Raw genomic sequence first — 16914 nt, forward strand, 5'->3', positions numbered from 1 at the left:
CTTATCCTATTCCTATTTGTTATCTCTTTTTTCATACTAATACTGTATGGTCAACAATCTCTTTATCTAACACATACATATGCAGTATACAATCACAGTATGGTCACACAAAAGTGTATTAGTAGCTTTGACTTGGTTCAGTTCTCCTGGCACAGAAGAAATCAGAGAAAGCTGGAAACACTGTAATCATTAATGCGTTTGTTGATCATTTTGCAATCCACACCACACCTGACAGTAGCTATCTGCCAAGCCCTTCTCTAAAATTCAACAATTCAAATAAATACAGAAGGCTCTTAAATAGTGCATACCATGTAACGATAGAAGTGTCAGTCTTTGTTACTCATAAGCCCTTACCGGTTTATTTGGGGTATAGTTGATATATGGGGGTATAAAGGCAGAGAAAGCAGGCCAATGTTAGCATAAAGCCACTATCATTGAGAAAAGTCTTAATGCTGGTGTTTCATTTTCTTTGACTATCCCCCATACAGTGCTGCAAAAACAGAGGTATTTAGTTAAACCCCAGTTCTCTATCTATTTCCTCTAGGACACATCAAACAGCCTTCTGCATCAGATGAAAGTGCAGCCATGCACTGATTGAATGCTATGCCAAACCTATTCTGTTTTAACCACAATGCTTCAATTTGAATTTGAATTTCTATTGAAGATGCGGCTCCACTGATGCTCCGTGCAATGTATGCTTTTCTTTATACACATGTACAAGTATTACGGTCATGTTGTAGAATGAATGTATGCTTATGTTAGAAAGACTGTGTGTTGATGTGTGTGCCTATATGCAGCTGCAGTGCTAATGAGAGACTAGGGTTTTCAGGTGCTGGTGCTTTGAGAGAGGAGGTGAGTGACAGGGCTCATGAATAGTGATGGCCGACAGCTGCTCATTAACCAAGAGACTGTCTGTCAGCCAGCAGACTGGAACAGCAGGCTTTCCTCTATGTATGACACTTGCACATAAACACACACAAAGCATGAAAATATATACACATATACACAATCTGATGCAGATGTGCCTACAACCAGCGCACATACACACAGTTCTTATCTCCTTCATCTGAGTCCCCTGTGCTTTCTGTGGAGCGGAGGCCGATCCTGCCTTTCCCCTGATAGCATGAGCCGAGTGTGCCTATGTGCTCACACCACCCCTTGGGGCAAGCCCCTCACTGAATATGGAAACCACCTGCCGGATGTAAATTCTGAATGAGACCCAGAGTGCAAAAGGTACAAAAGACTAAGGCTAAGACAGCGCCGACAGAAATTTTTTTATTCACTATTTAAATGGTTCTAAACTCATTGTTGAAGAAATGTCTGCCACCTTAATTGACTTCCTCACTTTCCTTCTTTTTTGACAACCTTTAAAGAAAGTTAAAAATGCTAACACAAGGTGACCTAGATACAGTACGTATTGGGTGTGGGATTCATTACTTTTATAATTGTGTCATGTTGCTCTTCAAAATAAAACCGTTGCAAATTGCATAAAGAGAGTAACAAAATGTCTGCAAGCCAGTAGTGGTCACGAACTGGTGTTCTTTGAAATCTGGCTAGGAATATGATCGGTCACACGTTTTATTAGAGGGTAATGTGTTATATGCCGTTCTTCTCCATTTCACTTCAAATCATCGATGGATTTGACAGAATCCTGGTTGCTGAATGACAAAATGCAAATTGCAGTACAACATCTAAATTGATTTGTCTTGAAATCTGAGTTCTCTTTGTTTTTCAAACACTTGGGATGCATGCCTACAATCAAAGATGGCAAAGCATCCTGAGACCTCTCTATTAAAAGCAGTACACGACACAGAAATACTCTCCACCTCCCACACAAATCCAAGCAAGTTATTTATCCAAAGTAACATATTTAAGTAGACTGGTTGACACCAGACATCTGGGCAAGTTCATTCAAGGCCCATTTCCAAAAGGGGCGTCACCAACGGACGCCGTTCAAATGCCTCTGGGCGCAATTGGATAGTCCTTCAACCAATCAGAACAACGATCCGGGTGACGTAGCAGCTACAGCTGCGCTATCATCATCGCATAAATCCCGCCTCAACGGTTGTGATTGGTGCCTCGATTTGGAAAAATTGGAAATGGGCTTGAATGGGCTCTTGGCCAGACTGACTTGCAGAGCAAATGTCAAATTTGCCGGAAGTTCGTCAGGGTTTTCCCAGGATAATATTTAAGCTTAAATCTGTAGCTCTCTCATATTATCACCCTCTGCAGTTCCCAGCAGTCTACAGTGAAGATGACAGTTGTTGTTGATTATGTAGAAGTCTGTTGTTTACTTAGCTCCATCGCACAACTTCGTGTGATTATGTTTGAAGCTGAGGTGATGCTCAATGTGTAAAAATACAAATGTGGTGTAAAATGCGTTAATTTCATGTGGTTTCATCTAGTTCCATTTTGAACTTACTTTATTGGCATTGTCAACCAAGACAAAACTCAAGAAGCACCAAATGCTACCTGTGTCAGTAGCAACGTGGAGAGAGCATCTCCAAATTACAGCCACATAAACTGCCAGTGTGTGTGTTTTGTGCACCAAACAGCACAGCACTGACAATCTGCTTCAATCAATTAACATTAGAGCTACCTGTTTTATACATTACAGCAACGTGCTTACCGCACATTGCACATTAAGCCATATTTGTTATACTAACATTGAATATAAAGGCACCTTGTAATCTGAAATAGCAGCTAGTGCTGCTGATATCGCTGACAAACACCTCACTTTTAAAAGTGACAAGGCGGGCACCTGGATAGTTCACCTGGTTCCCCTTCTCTCTCCCCTTTCATGTCTTAAGCTGTCCTACATAAGTAAAGGCCTAAAATGCCCAAACAATAATCTTACAAGCGAATAACATCAGTTAGCAAGTGAAAGAGGCCCATATCTTTTTTTCCAGGGCTCAAATGCCAACGATTATTGGCATTACATCTCACAGGTGGCTATAGAGAGAGAACTTCAATAGGATGCCCATGTTGTTCTCTTTCATTTGGATGTGTATGTGTCACAGTGACTGGCAACAGGACACACACTGGACTCAAATGTTAACAAATCACTTGGCATGAAGGCTTAACAGGCAGTTTACTAAAAACAGTAATCAAAAAACAGGCTTTTTAAAGTCAGCAGGCAGTCCTGTAAAGCAAACAAACCAGAAGGGTTGAGACAGGAAAGTGAGCAGCAGGCCATAGACATGCTGGCCACTTGGTTTCAGACCGATTAAGATAACACAGGTTATCTGGCAAAGAAAACTTGTGAACTACAGTCAGTTTAACTTAGCCAGACAGTATGTTTGCTATCATGTTAGTTCACTTTTATTAAAACTTACTTATTACTGATATACACCTCAAAACCCAAATCTCCTCTCATATTATTCCAATTTGCCACCTTACAAGATTATGACAAATCCAATTAAATGTGAAGATTTATCATGTCAGAATAGTTTTTTCCTTTTTTAACTGCTCAATAACAAACATACACAATTCGTAGAGACCAAGTTTTCAAATGAGGATTAGTGAGGAATGTAGTTGTTAACAAATGGTGAGTTTACCCAAACTATTTGATGACAAATTATTACATGAAATACTAAGTTACTCTACTTGCTTGTCTAATCTGCAGACATGTCATGATCTGCTTAGTACACACAGCATAGTACTGTCTCCACCTCTAACAGCGGGGGATGTACCTAAAATATTCATAAGAAAATTAGCATACGATATCATCTGAAGATTTAGACTTTTTAAGCAGCCAGTAACTGCTTTCCCTGGGAGGAAAAATGGTGTTACATGAAGACTGCTTACTCTAATTTCACTTTAATGCTGAAGGTCTATTTAAGAGCATCCCTTTGAAAATCACTCTTCACTATTCTTAAAGCCAACTCCCATTTCTTGTGAGAGTCAAAGCAAAGTAACAATGAGCCAGTACGCTATAATAGACGGCAATGCATGCAGCAGCACCTCTAGTTAAAAGCCTCTGATGGAATTCTCCTTTTGTTTGTAATCGATTGAGAGAGAAAGGCATCCACCGTGTAATTGTAGCCTCATTTGATCTCAAATAAACCATGCTGTCCTACACAAGGGAGCGACCAGGGCAAGCATAAGCTGGAAACACCTTCATTACACCAAACACACACTCTAGCACACTTACTCCACACACTTAGTCCTTGGCCTGACTCTTGCACACACACACACACACACACACACACACACACACACACACACACACTCATTTGCACGCTCCTTTTAAATTATGTCGCCCTCCCTCTGCTGGTCTGTCTTTTTCTCCTATCTCGCTCTGTGTCTTGTCTTCAATCATACTCAACAAACAACTATATACGACACACACACACACGCACGCATGCACACGCACACGCACACCCGCACACACACACACACACACACACTCACACACACACACTGCCTATCTTGGAATGAGCCTTGGATTGATTCTAGTCACAGTAGAGTGGGGCGAAATGAGCATTCACTCTGAATAGGCAAAGGCGTCAAATAATACAGATATGAACGTCAGAGGAATAATTGAAGAAAGTGTTTTATATGTAAAAGACAGGGGAGGATGGAGTGGAATTGAATCTCAGAAAATGAGGAGCGGGTTATGTCCCAGGGGACCGACTCACAATGCCTGAGCCTTGTTTGAAGAAAATAGAGGATAATTAGAGTGGTCAGTGGCTTCCACAGGGCCCAACACCGCTCAGCCTCACTGTTCCTTTATCCTTCATTCACTCTCTCTCTATTTGTTGGCCTCTTTTTTTAAGCATCTCTCACTCAATTCTCAGTCTATGTTCATCTACCCCATGTCTCTGTTTTCTCTCTGTCTCTTGTTCTCTCTTTGTTCTTTCTTTCATCTCATCCATTGCTTTTCTATTTGTACCCTCTATGCCTTGTTTTTTAGTCTCTCTCACTGCCTGCCTCCCTCCATCTCTCCCCCAGCTGGCACAGAGCTATCAGTGGAGTTGATCAGATATTCCAGGCACATATGGACAGCACTGACGGCCATAAATCATGAGTATTTTGACTGCTTGTATAGTGAACAGGAAAAGCTCTGTGGAACCAGTGCTGTAAACGAGGAGCTGGGTGTGGATGAATCAGTTCTAAAAAGGTGCGGACCTCTCCAGTCGCTTCTCTGTCAGCTCCGCAAAATGTATAAAAGGTGGCCACCTCATTATAAGTCGCTATTCAGGATTGGGAAATCAACTCACCAGTCTTCTGCTGACTCTGCTGGCCTGGCCAGTCAAAGTATTCAAATGTAAGCATCAGAGTAAACACAGAGGAAAAATGGAAGATGACTATCAACTACGACCTATGGTTACAACCCCGACAACGAGGACATGCAAGATCATCTCTGCATCAGAGGGGGGCACTGAGACAAGCTTGGAGGAATTGAACAACTGCGACTTCTCTGCTGGGCATCCTGCTAGCCTGTGTGCAGGCGTCAGATGGGTGGCCTCCATCGGTTTCCAGCCGGAGCGGGAGCTGTGGTGTCCTTTCGCCAAGACTTGGCTGGATCCATGAGTGCCATTCAACCGATCTGACGGCCACATTCTGCTATATGATAAATCATGCACAAGTTGAAGGAGCTAATGGGATAACATTTCACTGGAATTGTACCTCGTACGATTTCATGTGAGGAATAAAATTAATAGATTGAGTAAATCCTCCTCTCCTACCTCCGGTTTCATGCCAAAAGCTCTTTCTCTCACTTTTTCTTACAAAGTGTCAACCTCTGCTTCTACAGTCCCCCCTCCTCTCTCTGTCTTTCTCTTTCTCTCTTCTCTCTCTCTCCGGGCCTTTTTCATCCTAAGTCAACTCAATATATGTTAATGTATCTTCCCAACCCTCCATGTCATTTCAAAGGAACTGCCACCCCATCGCTCCACAGCAAAGTTGTGAGCACTTCTGTGGTCTAATCCTCGTATTTTTTTTTTTTTTTACATACTGGCTAGCTTGTTGGCATGACAACAACATGTCTCTATGGCAACAGAATAGCCAGCAGCTGGATTACCAGATGTTTGGACATGTAGTATTGCCTCAAGGTTTCCGCAGGTTCCTTGGTGGCAGGACAGCAATGACAATATTTAATCTTGAGTCAGAAAAAAAACCCTGTTAAAACCTGATTCTCCTCCTCTTGTAGACACAATCCAACATCAGCACCAGTACCAGATATAGGCATTATATAGGCCTTGAGTTACTTGGCATATGATGTTACATTGAGTTTCAAAAACAAAATAAGAAATAAAAGAAGATTTATATGAAATAAAGCTTCCCAGTAACCTTTCATTGCTGTTTTCCAATTCCAATCAGCTGTGAGTATCATCATAAACTAAGATGTCTTCAGACTTATGTACAGCTAGTCAATATTGTACAGAAATGAAAATCATTACAAAATCCATTGGAGATTCCTGGAGCTTCCCATAAGCATTTGTCTCCGTGTGTGGCCACAAACCGACAGGCAGCACAAATAAATCTCCACGCTCTTCTCTGTCCTTGCGCTCTCTCTCTCTCCCTCTCACTGGATGACTTGTCCTCCGTCTCCCTCTCTTACTCCAAGTTCCTGGATATTGAATGGGACCTTACTGGAGGGAGCGGGAATAAGATAAATAAGGAGTCAGTGGCCCTGAACGGTTCTCTCACTCATCCTAACATGACGGGAAGGATAATCATCTGCCAGTCCTGAGAAAATGGTAATGTATTTCTCAGGCCACATCCATGCAAATGACCTCAACAATTACCTAAACCACAACGATCCCCAGTTACAACATGCTTCCAAACATACTAGTTTCAGCGACATTTTGATGATTTTAGATGAAGAGTCTTTTGGCACATACAGTAGAACGTCATATTTGCATCAAATGGCTTATAGTTCCTAAATGAAACCACTTGTAAAACATCTCATCATCAAAACTGTAATAAAATGAGGCAGGGCTGTAGTACTCGAGTCCGGACTCGAGTTTCCCGGAGATCCTGGCCATTATTTGTTTTCTGTCCTGGACTCGGTCTTGACTTGGACTCAAACCATTTTGGACTCGGCCTTGTCTTGGACTCGAACCTCTTTGGACTCGGTCTTGACTTGGTCTCGACTAGTCCGGGTCTTGGACTTGTCTTAGCTCTCGACAAAGGTGGTCTTGACTACAGCCCTGAAATGAGGTACAGCTGCAAACATTACAGGTACTTAACTGAAGCCTGGTGCATGCCTCCCCGACTGTGCAGCACGTGCCTGCCTGTTTTCACTCTGCTCAGGATAATTATCTAAGTAGTGCACAAGGCATCACGTTCTCCTACACAGACCATAACACACCACATCACACTACACCTCCATCAATCAAGCCTGATTTCACTGGAATGCAATAAGGAACGAAACTGATTGATTGTCACACACCACTATGTGCAGCAAATCACTGCTATCTGCACACAAATACACAGCACACAAGCATGCGTAAAGTCATCTGTAAACACGAGCACACAGTGGGGTAAATAACTGCTGGTATCTCTTGCAGCGTCGGGAGCAGTGGCGCGAGGCTTCCCCTCAGATTTTGAAAACCCTATCTGTATCAGGAACAGCAAACCGAAAAAAGCAATTTGCTTTGTCACACAGAGACATGCTTGACTTCATTGAATAATTGCACTGCAGCTCTGGAAAGAGCTGTTTTACTTTTATCTAATGAAGGCCTTCAGGGGAGGGAACACGGGTGTGTGTTTTGTGTGTGTGTGTGTGTGTTTGTTTGTTTTGTGTGTGTGTGTGTGTGTGTGTGTGTGTGTGTGTGTGTGTGTGTGTGTGTGTGTGTGTGTGTGTGTGTGTGTGTGTGTGTCTGTGCAATATACATGTCTCAGGACTTCTGTATATACATGTATATGTCAACATATATAAGTGTGCAACTGAAAGATAAGTGGTTGAAGCATAAAGAAATCTTTCATTGCTCTGTCTCTATCTGATCCAATCCTGCCAGTTTCCCTTTGCTGCTCGCCTTCCTTCCACACCGTTTCCACTGCAATTTATTGATGCATCAAATCTGCATGTCGCCTCTTTGCTGTGTCCAGTTTCAGGTTTGAGGCAGTCCCCTGATTCAATAATGCATAGGCAGGGTGGAGAATAAAAGCCCCTGTGCCTGCCCTCAGATACTAACTCCTGAGAAGTGCTGAGTCCACACTCTGCTGCCTGCCGGCGGCCTGCCTCTGTGGAGCTTGGCAGAGGAGTGTGGAAGCTGGAGGGACAACTTCAGCTTTCTAACCCCTACATAACAGCACAGTACTAAAATTGTCATTTTACCATTATGTCACTTCACCATTGTGTTGTGACTTTATCTTTATATACTTTTACTGTTTTACAACCTGTTTAAATGATTTTTTTCTTTTTACTTCTCATTACGCATATACTACATGCAGTTTATTCATTTGAATTACTGCACATCTGTCTACCACACATACCTATATATATTATATTTTTTATATTTAATATACTGTATATTATAGTTTATCTTTATATTTTGACTTCTGCACTATATTATGTCTCATTTGTTACTTCACATGATTTTATTTTTATACATATTTAATGAGCATTGTTGGAGCATGAGATCCAAGATTTCCATTGCTTCTCTGTAATTGTTGTGCATTAGAACTTGAGTACAGAGGACCAGAAGAGGCCCTAGTTAGGATTTGTATAGTTAGGTTAAAGACAAGCCCTTCTTTATGTATAATTGGTCATAGTATCCAGAGGCAAACGAGAAAGGTGTGTTTGATCATTGGGCTAAGGAGAAGGCCATGGAGATGGGAAAAGTGGCAATGAAGACAAAGAGAAAGCAAACATGAGGGAAGACAGAAAGCACCTTATCTGACGACTGCTTGTGTGTTAAGGAAAAAGTTTGTGAATTGCCATAATGACTCTAAAGCATTTATTCCACTGCGGACCTGTAATTAAGCCATCAGCCACAGTTTGGAGTCTTTAACTTCATAATGAGGCTGAATGTGTGCAGTTTGTGCTCTGTGGATAAGCTGCTGTAATCACTTCTATCTGCTTAATTATGTAAAACCATTCTTTTATCCTAGTGGTGTCTCACTCTTTATCTCTTCCTCTCACCCTCTCGGTCTCTGTCATGGTCTCTTCTTTAGAATATAACTGGTACCATAAAAGCACGGGGACGCGGAAGCAATGAGCACACGTACTGGGAGATATCAACCTGAATCAGCTATGCAGGCATTTGTCCGTCCAAATGGCTGCTGGGAGATAAAGTACAGCGAGAACTGAGTGTTAACAAACGGCACTATATGAGGGAAAAGGTGAGTTAGCTGTAGCTAAGTAACAAAGCTCTCACCATTCTGAAGAGCGTTTTATTACCTTTTGCCATGTCCACCTTACTATTGGTCGGAGGAATGTTACAGCTCAGATGGAGGTATTGTATAAGGCATTTTGCTTTCTTCTCTCTCTCTCTCTCTCTCTCTCTCTCTCTCTCTCTCTCAAGCTCACAACTTCACTTGCACACGTTTCCTGAATTCCAATATGAATTTTATTATCATTAGTGGTCCTGCTTTATCGAAACGGAAGTGAAGATGCATGTTGCAGGTTATTTGCAATGGAAGTAAACCCTTTATATCACCATGTCCCTAAAGGAGACCACCTGCTTGTTCTCTTTTCCGATAGACCCACATCAAAGCTCTCCTTCTACAGTACTTCAGAGACCACTACACCACTACATGCTGCACACACACACAAACATGTACTCACTCACACATACACTCACTCTTGTGGCAGTGGAGAGTGGAATCTTGTGATGCTCTGTAACTTTGCATCACAGACAGGCTGCAATGGGGGAAATAAAAGCCCTAAGTGCATGAAAAAACATGAAGCTGCTGCTGTTTCAATGGAGCAGAAAAAAACAGTAGAGAAAAATGTCAACAACAAATAGCTGCTGGTTTCTATTGCCGCAGGCGACATGGACTTTGGTTCCCTCATGTTTCTTTCCTCCCGCATTATGCATCATCTTTTCATCCAATTAAACACAAACACAGGCTACAGAGTACAACTCAGGGAGCATGTAGGACTGCTCGTTCAGTGGTAAACAGACAGAGGGAGACGTGTGAGGGGAAGAAGGGGAGAAAGGGATGGTTTGAGATAAAGCGATGGGCAGGTGGGATTGTGTGTGTATGTATGGGCCTAATTAAAAGATAGAAAATAGAGTCTGCGCACTATGTAATTACACTAAGTGACGTTTCGAGCATCAAGCTCTTCTTCAGGTGCTCAAAGCGTCAATTGGTAGTAAATAAATATATGTTCATGGGAGAATTATCTACTATTTTTTTCGTCTTTTACATGTTCTTCTGTCCAGCACCTAGTATTTAACATCTGGATATGTGTGCTTTTTACTTAAAAGATGGACTTCTGGGACCCTGGTTAGCTCCCCTGGTAGAGCGGGCTCCCTTATTGAGAGGTTTACTCCTCGATGCTGTGGCCCTTTTACTGCATGTCATTCCCCCCTCTCTCTCCCCTTTCAAGTCTAAGCTGTCCTATCCAAATAAATGCCTAAAATGCCCCAAAACATAATCTTAAAAAAAAATAAAAAGATGGACATCTTGGTAGACCATCTGTCTACCAGTCTCCCCTAATGTGTTGATTCTGTAAGTCTGTGGAGGGCAACGTGTCACTGTTGTTTTATTTTGATACAGAGACATGAGCACACTGCCATCTAGATGAGCTGCACGCTCATCTAGATGATGATTGACAGTGTTTGCTGAAGTATGGCAAGCCACAGTCAAGAAGCATGGCAGGGCCTCCTCGCCAAAATTTCCAACTGAACCTAAGTTGTCCTTGGCCTGGTTGCCTTGGTTACCTGCAGGTAGTAAAGTGACAAGGCCCAAAGAGAGGGTGTGAAAAGCTTTGTCCATCTTCAGGCAGCCATTGGGGATTTCACACCTTTCCCTCTGGGGCACTCGGGCGAGCATTGCTATGGCAACTGAACACTCTTAACCTTCTGACCCCGACCTTCACACCATCACTAACTTATTACGTATTATTCCAGATGAAAATACATGAGGCTCCTCATCTGTACAAAAGGTATAGAGGAGATGTAGTGAGCTGTCTTTGTCTTAGCACGGATCTGACAATCGAGCCTTTAAGAACGGACATTTTAATTGTAAGAATAACAGCTTTTGATGAATCCGGTTAGAAACAGAGGTCCACATTGACCATGTTCAGCAAGCTTTTGCCTTTTTAACATTCATTAGGAAGCATGGTGTCAACTGTGAGATGCACGCATGAGAATATGTTGTAATGTTTGCGCAAGGCTTTTGTGGTGGTTTAGATATCTGTGTTATGTTTGCAGGGGTGTCAGGGTTAACACTTCTCCATCTGTGTTTTTATTGACACGTTGATGTTGTAGTGTGTTTGTGTGTGATAGATCGCCTGCATGTGTATTAATCACCAAGTATTAAATTTAAGCCAAAGGCAGAGAGCTACATCAGCTTAACATTATCCATTGTTCCCAATGGACTCCCTAATGTAGATGCAACATACTGGATACTTTCAGGAAGCATATGGTCTTTCAGTCCAATTGCATAATAACTCTGCAGCGTCTGCAGTCGCAGGAACATTACGAAGATCAATAACAACCACAATGCTCTGTTATAGGAAAGACTCCAATGTTTGTAAAATGGATAGAGCAACTCATGTTTTCCAACTTCACAAAATCCAATTAGACTGTCTGTGTAGGTTTGTGTGATGATCTACAATTTAGTCACTCGATGGGCCTATCCACCTGTCTAACATTCACTATAACCACGAACAAAACACTAAGTGCCTCTTTTTTCGCCTCTGCTCTAGCGCAGTTAATTCTAAGTGTGTTCTTGCTTTCCAATTATTTGTAAGAGAATCAACTCCTGGAAATTGAAAATCTAAATAATGATAGGCTTGGCAATGGTGGCTCAATACAAATAGTCCTATTTAAACAGCTGTTTCTAATGCTGAAGAACTGTACTTCTTGTCAAGCAGATTGCCTGTAGGTAGTTAGAAACAAACACACACACACAAAGCACAGAGATGCTGGTGGTTGTTAAATTTAGACCTAAGGCCACTTCAGTAGATATGTTGCATTGCTTCAAATATTTTAGCAACAAACTCACAAAGAGAAACACAGAGACAAATCCCAGATTAAGCCACAAAGCATGACATACAATCAAACAACCATAAGTCAATAACTAACATAAACACTGAAGCTAACCATGAGAAGATGTGGCGTAAAAGAGAAAGAGGCAGAGTTGATGAGTTCAGAGAAGCAGAAAACGGGGTATAGCATCTTTTTTCTAAATTGGTGATTTTAGTGGCACATTCGTCGAACACAGTGCAGTCTTGTGTGAGGTAACAGGAAGAGAGAGATAATGCCTGCCTGAGAGGACACGCAGCAGCCCTAAAGCTCAATTTTTTTCCTTCTCTTGGCCTTCTTGGACTGATCAGGGATGAAAAAGGAGAAAAATGCTGCATCTTTGACAAATGGGTTATGCTTTGTTTGCATTTACCTCAAAAACATTCCCCCAGCTCCCTCAACGCCCCAGGTCTCTAAACTGTAACTGTACAGGATGGAGAGAAAGATGGAGGAGAGCAACCAAGACAAGGGAGGAGTCTGTTAGTACAGTGTATATTGTCAGCATGACCGTTAAACACACTGGCACTCTGACCCCATGCAATGACTCAACATCACTTTTACTCACTCTGGCATCTCTATTAATCTCAGCCTCATGCTCTACTGTATGTACTGTATCTGAGCTGAGGCACTATCCAGGATGGTTTACCATCTGTACATAGTAAAATACAATAACTAGTGAAAACAACAGCATAGGAAGGCAGGAGTAATTCCTCTATTCTATTTTCTTTCTTTCTTATACACCAGTCTTCCCTTGCTCCCCCTCCGCTTCTCATTTCACCTCCTTGTGGTTTTTTCCTGCTGGTAAAATAAGAGGGGTGTGCACCATGCCACTGAGAGCAGCAGCAGGGGTGGAGAAAGTCAACCTTCTGCTGAACCATACAGGGGCTGGAAGGCACAAGCCATCACACTGCCTGATCTGAAATCTTATCTGAATGTGTTATGAACTAATACCACTGTGTGTTCTAAGGTCGCTTTCACACATGTAGTTAGCTAGACTCGACTGCAATTGGGGGGGGGGGGTGAAGTTGCATTTTTTCATTTGGTTCGGTTTGCATTCAGTCTCTTTGTGTTGTAGCAAAAAGAGACTCAAAGGGAGGTTTGCAGATTTGTGGTTTATTCTCGAGAAGAAGCTCCGGATAAAATTTCAGCTCAGTTTTATAGGGTCCAACAAACAACTTTAAAAATAGGCATTTACATCACATGGTTTTGACTCAGACAGTCCTGAAAACACCACTTCAAATTTGGTCTGTGCCATCTTAAGACGTTAAAGATGAAAAGTGATTAAGTTATAGAGGACCAACTTCCTGTAGGGGGCCATCGAAACAGGAAGTGGGTGTAACTTGAGTGTACATTGACCAATTTGCTCGAAACTTTTCAGGATTCACAAGAGTCCAACCCTGACAACATCTACAGGCCAATATTGACTCAAAGTTATAGCGCACCCTAGTGGCAACAGGAAAAGGCCTAAAAGTCAAGGTGTTATACTTTAAACCCTTGTGTTGTCCTTCGGGTCCCAGTGACCCGAAGGACAACACAAGGGATGTACTTCCATTTACTTTGTTGAGAATTGCTCTCTAAACCCTGTCTCTTGTAAAGTAAGTAAGTAAAGTGTATTTCTAGAGCACATTTAAACACAGTTTAAGCTGACCAAAATGCTGTACGAAAAAGCACTAAGGTGCTGTATTAAAACCCTTGTTTTCGTTGACAAAGGTTAACGATCTTCTATCTTCTATTATAAATGTATTTGTCAAACGCACCATATATTGTAAACAAATGCCATACGGTCGAAACGGTTCCTTGCCGACACTTCCTGGTTTAGAAATAATTTAATTACTTTAAAGGAAAATGGAGTGGGAGAGCTGAACACCCTCTTTCCAGCAACAGTGTTTTTCATGTTTTGTGGTGTCAGCTTTCTTGACGCTGGTCAGTCATTACAGGAGATTCACCACAGGTGACATGTTGTGCATTTACATCTTTTTCATTCACAATTCAGGATCCCCAGAAGCTACAAGCACAGCCTGCCAAAAAAGCAGGGGGATCACAGGCCCACACTGAAATAAACATACAGAGGCTTGTGCACACCCAATTACAATCTCACCTGTCCTGGAAAATACTTATTAGAATGCCTAACCATCATTTAATTATCCATGTTTGCTAAAGACAATCATTATCTCTATTGTAATTGGGCTTAGAATAATCTTTATCATTTCCCTAAACCCTAGAGAATCCCTCCATTTTGGCATCTTCTAATTGGATATGTGTCAGCGCTAAATTAATGGCATTAATGTGGATTTGACATTCACTATCTCGATCTTTTACAATGCACTATCACTCCCCATCGGGCTTATAAGCAGGAAGACATTATCAATGCTAAATGTCAGCTCTTTCTTGAGGTATCTGTCACTGTAGTGGAAACATTTTGTGCAGCAAAAAGCTTTATCACTGGAAGCTATCTCTATATACTCTCTCTCTCTCTCTCTCTCTCTCTCTCTCTCTCTCTCTCTCTCTCTCTCTCTCCCCGCACGCACGCACGCACGGCCAAGCTTGGCTGCGTCAAAGAGTGGTACTTCTTTGACTGAGCTTCTGGCACATAGCCGTGCTGCTCCTAGCGTCCGCACCTTGCAAGCACAGCAGTCACCTTCCAACCTCTGCGACTCTCCTCCGCTCTTTCTCGCTCAGTTGCAGTTATTCTGCAGGAAGGAGGGGACCGCCGACTTTCCGCTTCGCCCGAATACATATCGGAGGAGTTTTCCACGCTGGGAAATTTGGAGGTTTTGTTTTCGCTACCCGCAAAAGAGTCTATGCTCCACGAAAGACACGCGGCTGGTCGCTACCGAGCCAGAGAGGGCTGCCGTGCGTCTTGGTGATGAGGTTGGGGGCGCACAGCCGAGACAGCATTAAAGGAATCCCTCTGTATCTGAAGAAACCGCCCCAGTAAGGGACAATAACGGGGGGGAGAACTGCGGGAACTGGTGTCGGCTGGGACGCTATCATTTCGACTAGGATGCATCTCTTCAGTGCCATGTTCCTGCTTGTGATGTTAGCTGTCATGCACTGTGAGGTGAGGACTCCGGCACAAACGCTTGCACGCTATGAATAAGCATTATTTAAAAGTTCCCAAAGCAGTGCAGAGCACCTGTAAATGAATTCTGAAATATAGATCATTTAAGTAAGAACCAATGACTTAAGAAGAGTTGTATCACAGTTAAAAAAAAGAAGGGGGGGGGGTATGATGTTAAGTCAGTGCAAAGACTGTATGCATGTTGCAGCATTAAATAGGAAAACTGCTATTGTTCTTCTGAAGGTAGATTAGTTTGCAACCTAGCGTGCTAATGAGAAGCAAGGAAAACGTTGCCGAGGTAAACTTCAGGGAAGATGTGACACTAAGAAGAGCTGCAGTTGACGGTAAATCCACCTGAACTTGACTTGACTCACTTGCCGTTTCTTTTCCTGGAATTTATGTCTTTCACATAAATCGTGATGCAGTTTGTAGTATGAATTACAATGAGAGGAATACATGATGGTTAAATGGTGACGACAAAAGGGAAAAGTAAGAATATGAAGTAACGTGTCCCCTTGACAGTAGGATATAATTGATTTCTGATACCTTTGTTGCCCGGCCCGACCTTACCTCTCCATCACTGACAGAGGTCCAGGGTCTCCGCGAGATACACTGTGTCCGATCGCGCTGATTACGCTGAAAGAACCGAGCGATGGACGGCAACACTGACAATTTGTCTACAGTATCTACGTGTGATTTGTAGCTGTGAATACGAGCCATGCGTAATTACGATCGCCTCAGAGCAGCTCCAACAAATGGTTGTAGATCCTGCAGATGTTTGGCGTGCTGTGGTGTATGACACTCGAGTAAAGCCGCGTCCCTTTGGTGAAAATGACGAGCTTTGATGTGACAGTTGTAAATTGAAGTGAAGGCCGGTAAATTATTTGACCCAGAAAAGCTTTTGTACTTGCAGGGGTTCAGCTGGTCCGCATACATGTAGTGTTGAGCATAAGCCATGACAGCTTAGAAAGTATAAGGTCTGCTTATAAAGTAGCTGCTATGTGGCTGTTATTTAGGGAGTGCATGAAATCCGATCATTTGTTGGACGGCGCCGGTTCGCACCTTTAGCTCCATGCAGCAATATATTAAGGACCACGCACAGCGCCGTGTCGCGCCTTCGGTTAAAAGCAATCTGAGTCAATGTAGCACCACAGACAGCGCCTCCTCGTTGGCGGGGAGTGTTACCATTTGGCCAAGGCCACCAGACAGATCGCAAGGCCTTATACAAAACAACACAACAAATATATATGTAAAAGGATGCTAAACAAATGGATCAGCAATGTAGGCTATTTATGAACAATAAGTGATATAAGAGATGAAAGTAACAGTTAGTGGGGTATTGTGTGATCACTCACCAGGTGTTTTATCTCTAAGGCCCATAAACAATACAGCTAACAGGCCTATGTGTTTTAGGTTTGGTAGACTTTTCACACAAACTGTCTATGGTTACATCTGTCTATCTTTTGATATATTCAAATAAGATGTGGCCCATTGTTGCAAATGTATCTAACTGAGGAATATGTTGTAACATGTAAAGGCCATATGTTGCAGCATACATTAGTGTTTTATATACCATGTCTACAGGGCAGGTGGACACTGCAGTTGACTTTTAACTGAAGCTATATGATTTCCGCCTACAGGATGTACGCTGATGAACAGGCTGTACTGTACACCTGTGTGCCAGGTTCAAAGTATAACGTTTGC

At 42.4% G+C, this 16914-nt stretch overlaps 1 protein-coding gene across 1 annotated transcript in view; it reads left to right on the plus strand.

Moving 5' to 3' along the window:
* Positions 1-14723: 14723 nt before the first annotated feature.
* Positions 14724-16914, plus strand: part of olfm2a (olfactomedin 2a) — a 42882-nt gene continuing 40691 nt past the window's right edge. Inside the window, exon 1 of the mRNA XM_039825753.1 lies at positions 14724-15210. Coding sequence (XP_039681687.1) covers positions 15154-15210 — 57 coding nt within the window. The 5' untranslated portion in view covers positions 14724-15153. The remainder of the gene's footprint in view (positions 15211-16914) is intronic.

The sequence above is a fragment of the Perca fluviatilis genome, chromosome 15, assembly GCF_010015445.1.
Source record: "Perca fluviatilis chromosome 15, GENO_Pfluv_1.0, whole genome shotgun sequence".
In the NCBI taxonomy this organism is placed as follows: Eukaryota; Metazoa; Chordata; class Actinopteri; order Perciformes; family Percidae; genus Perca; species Perca fluviatilis.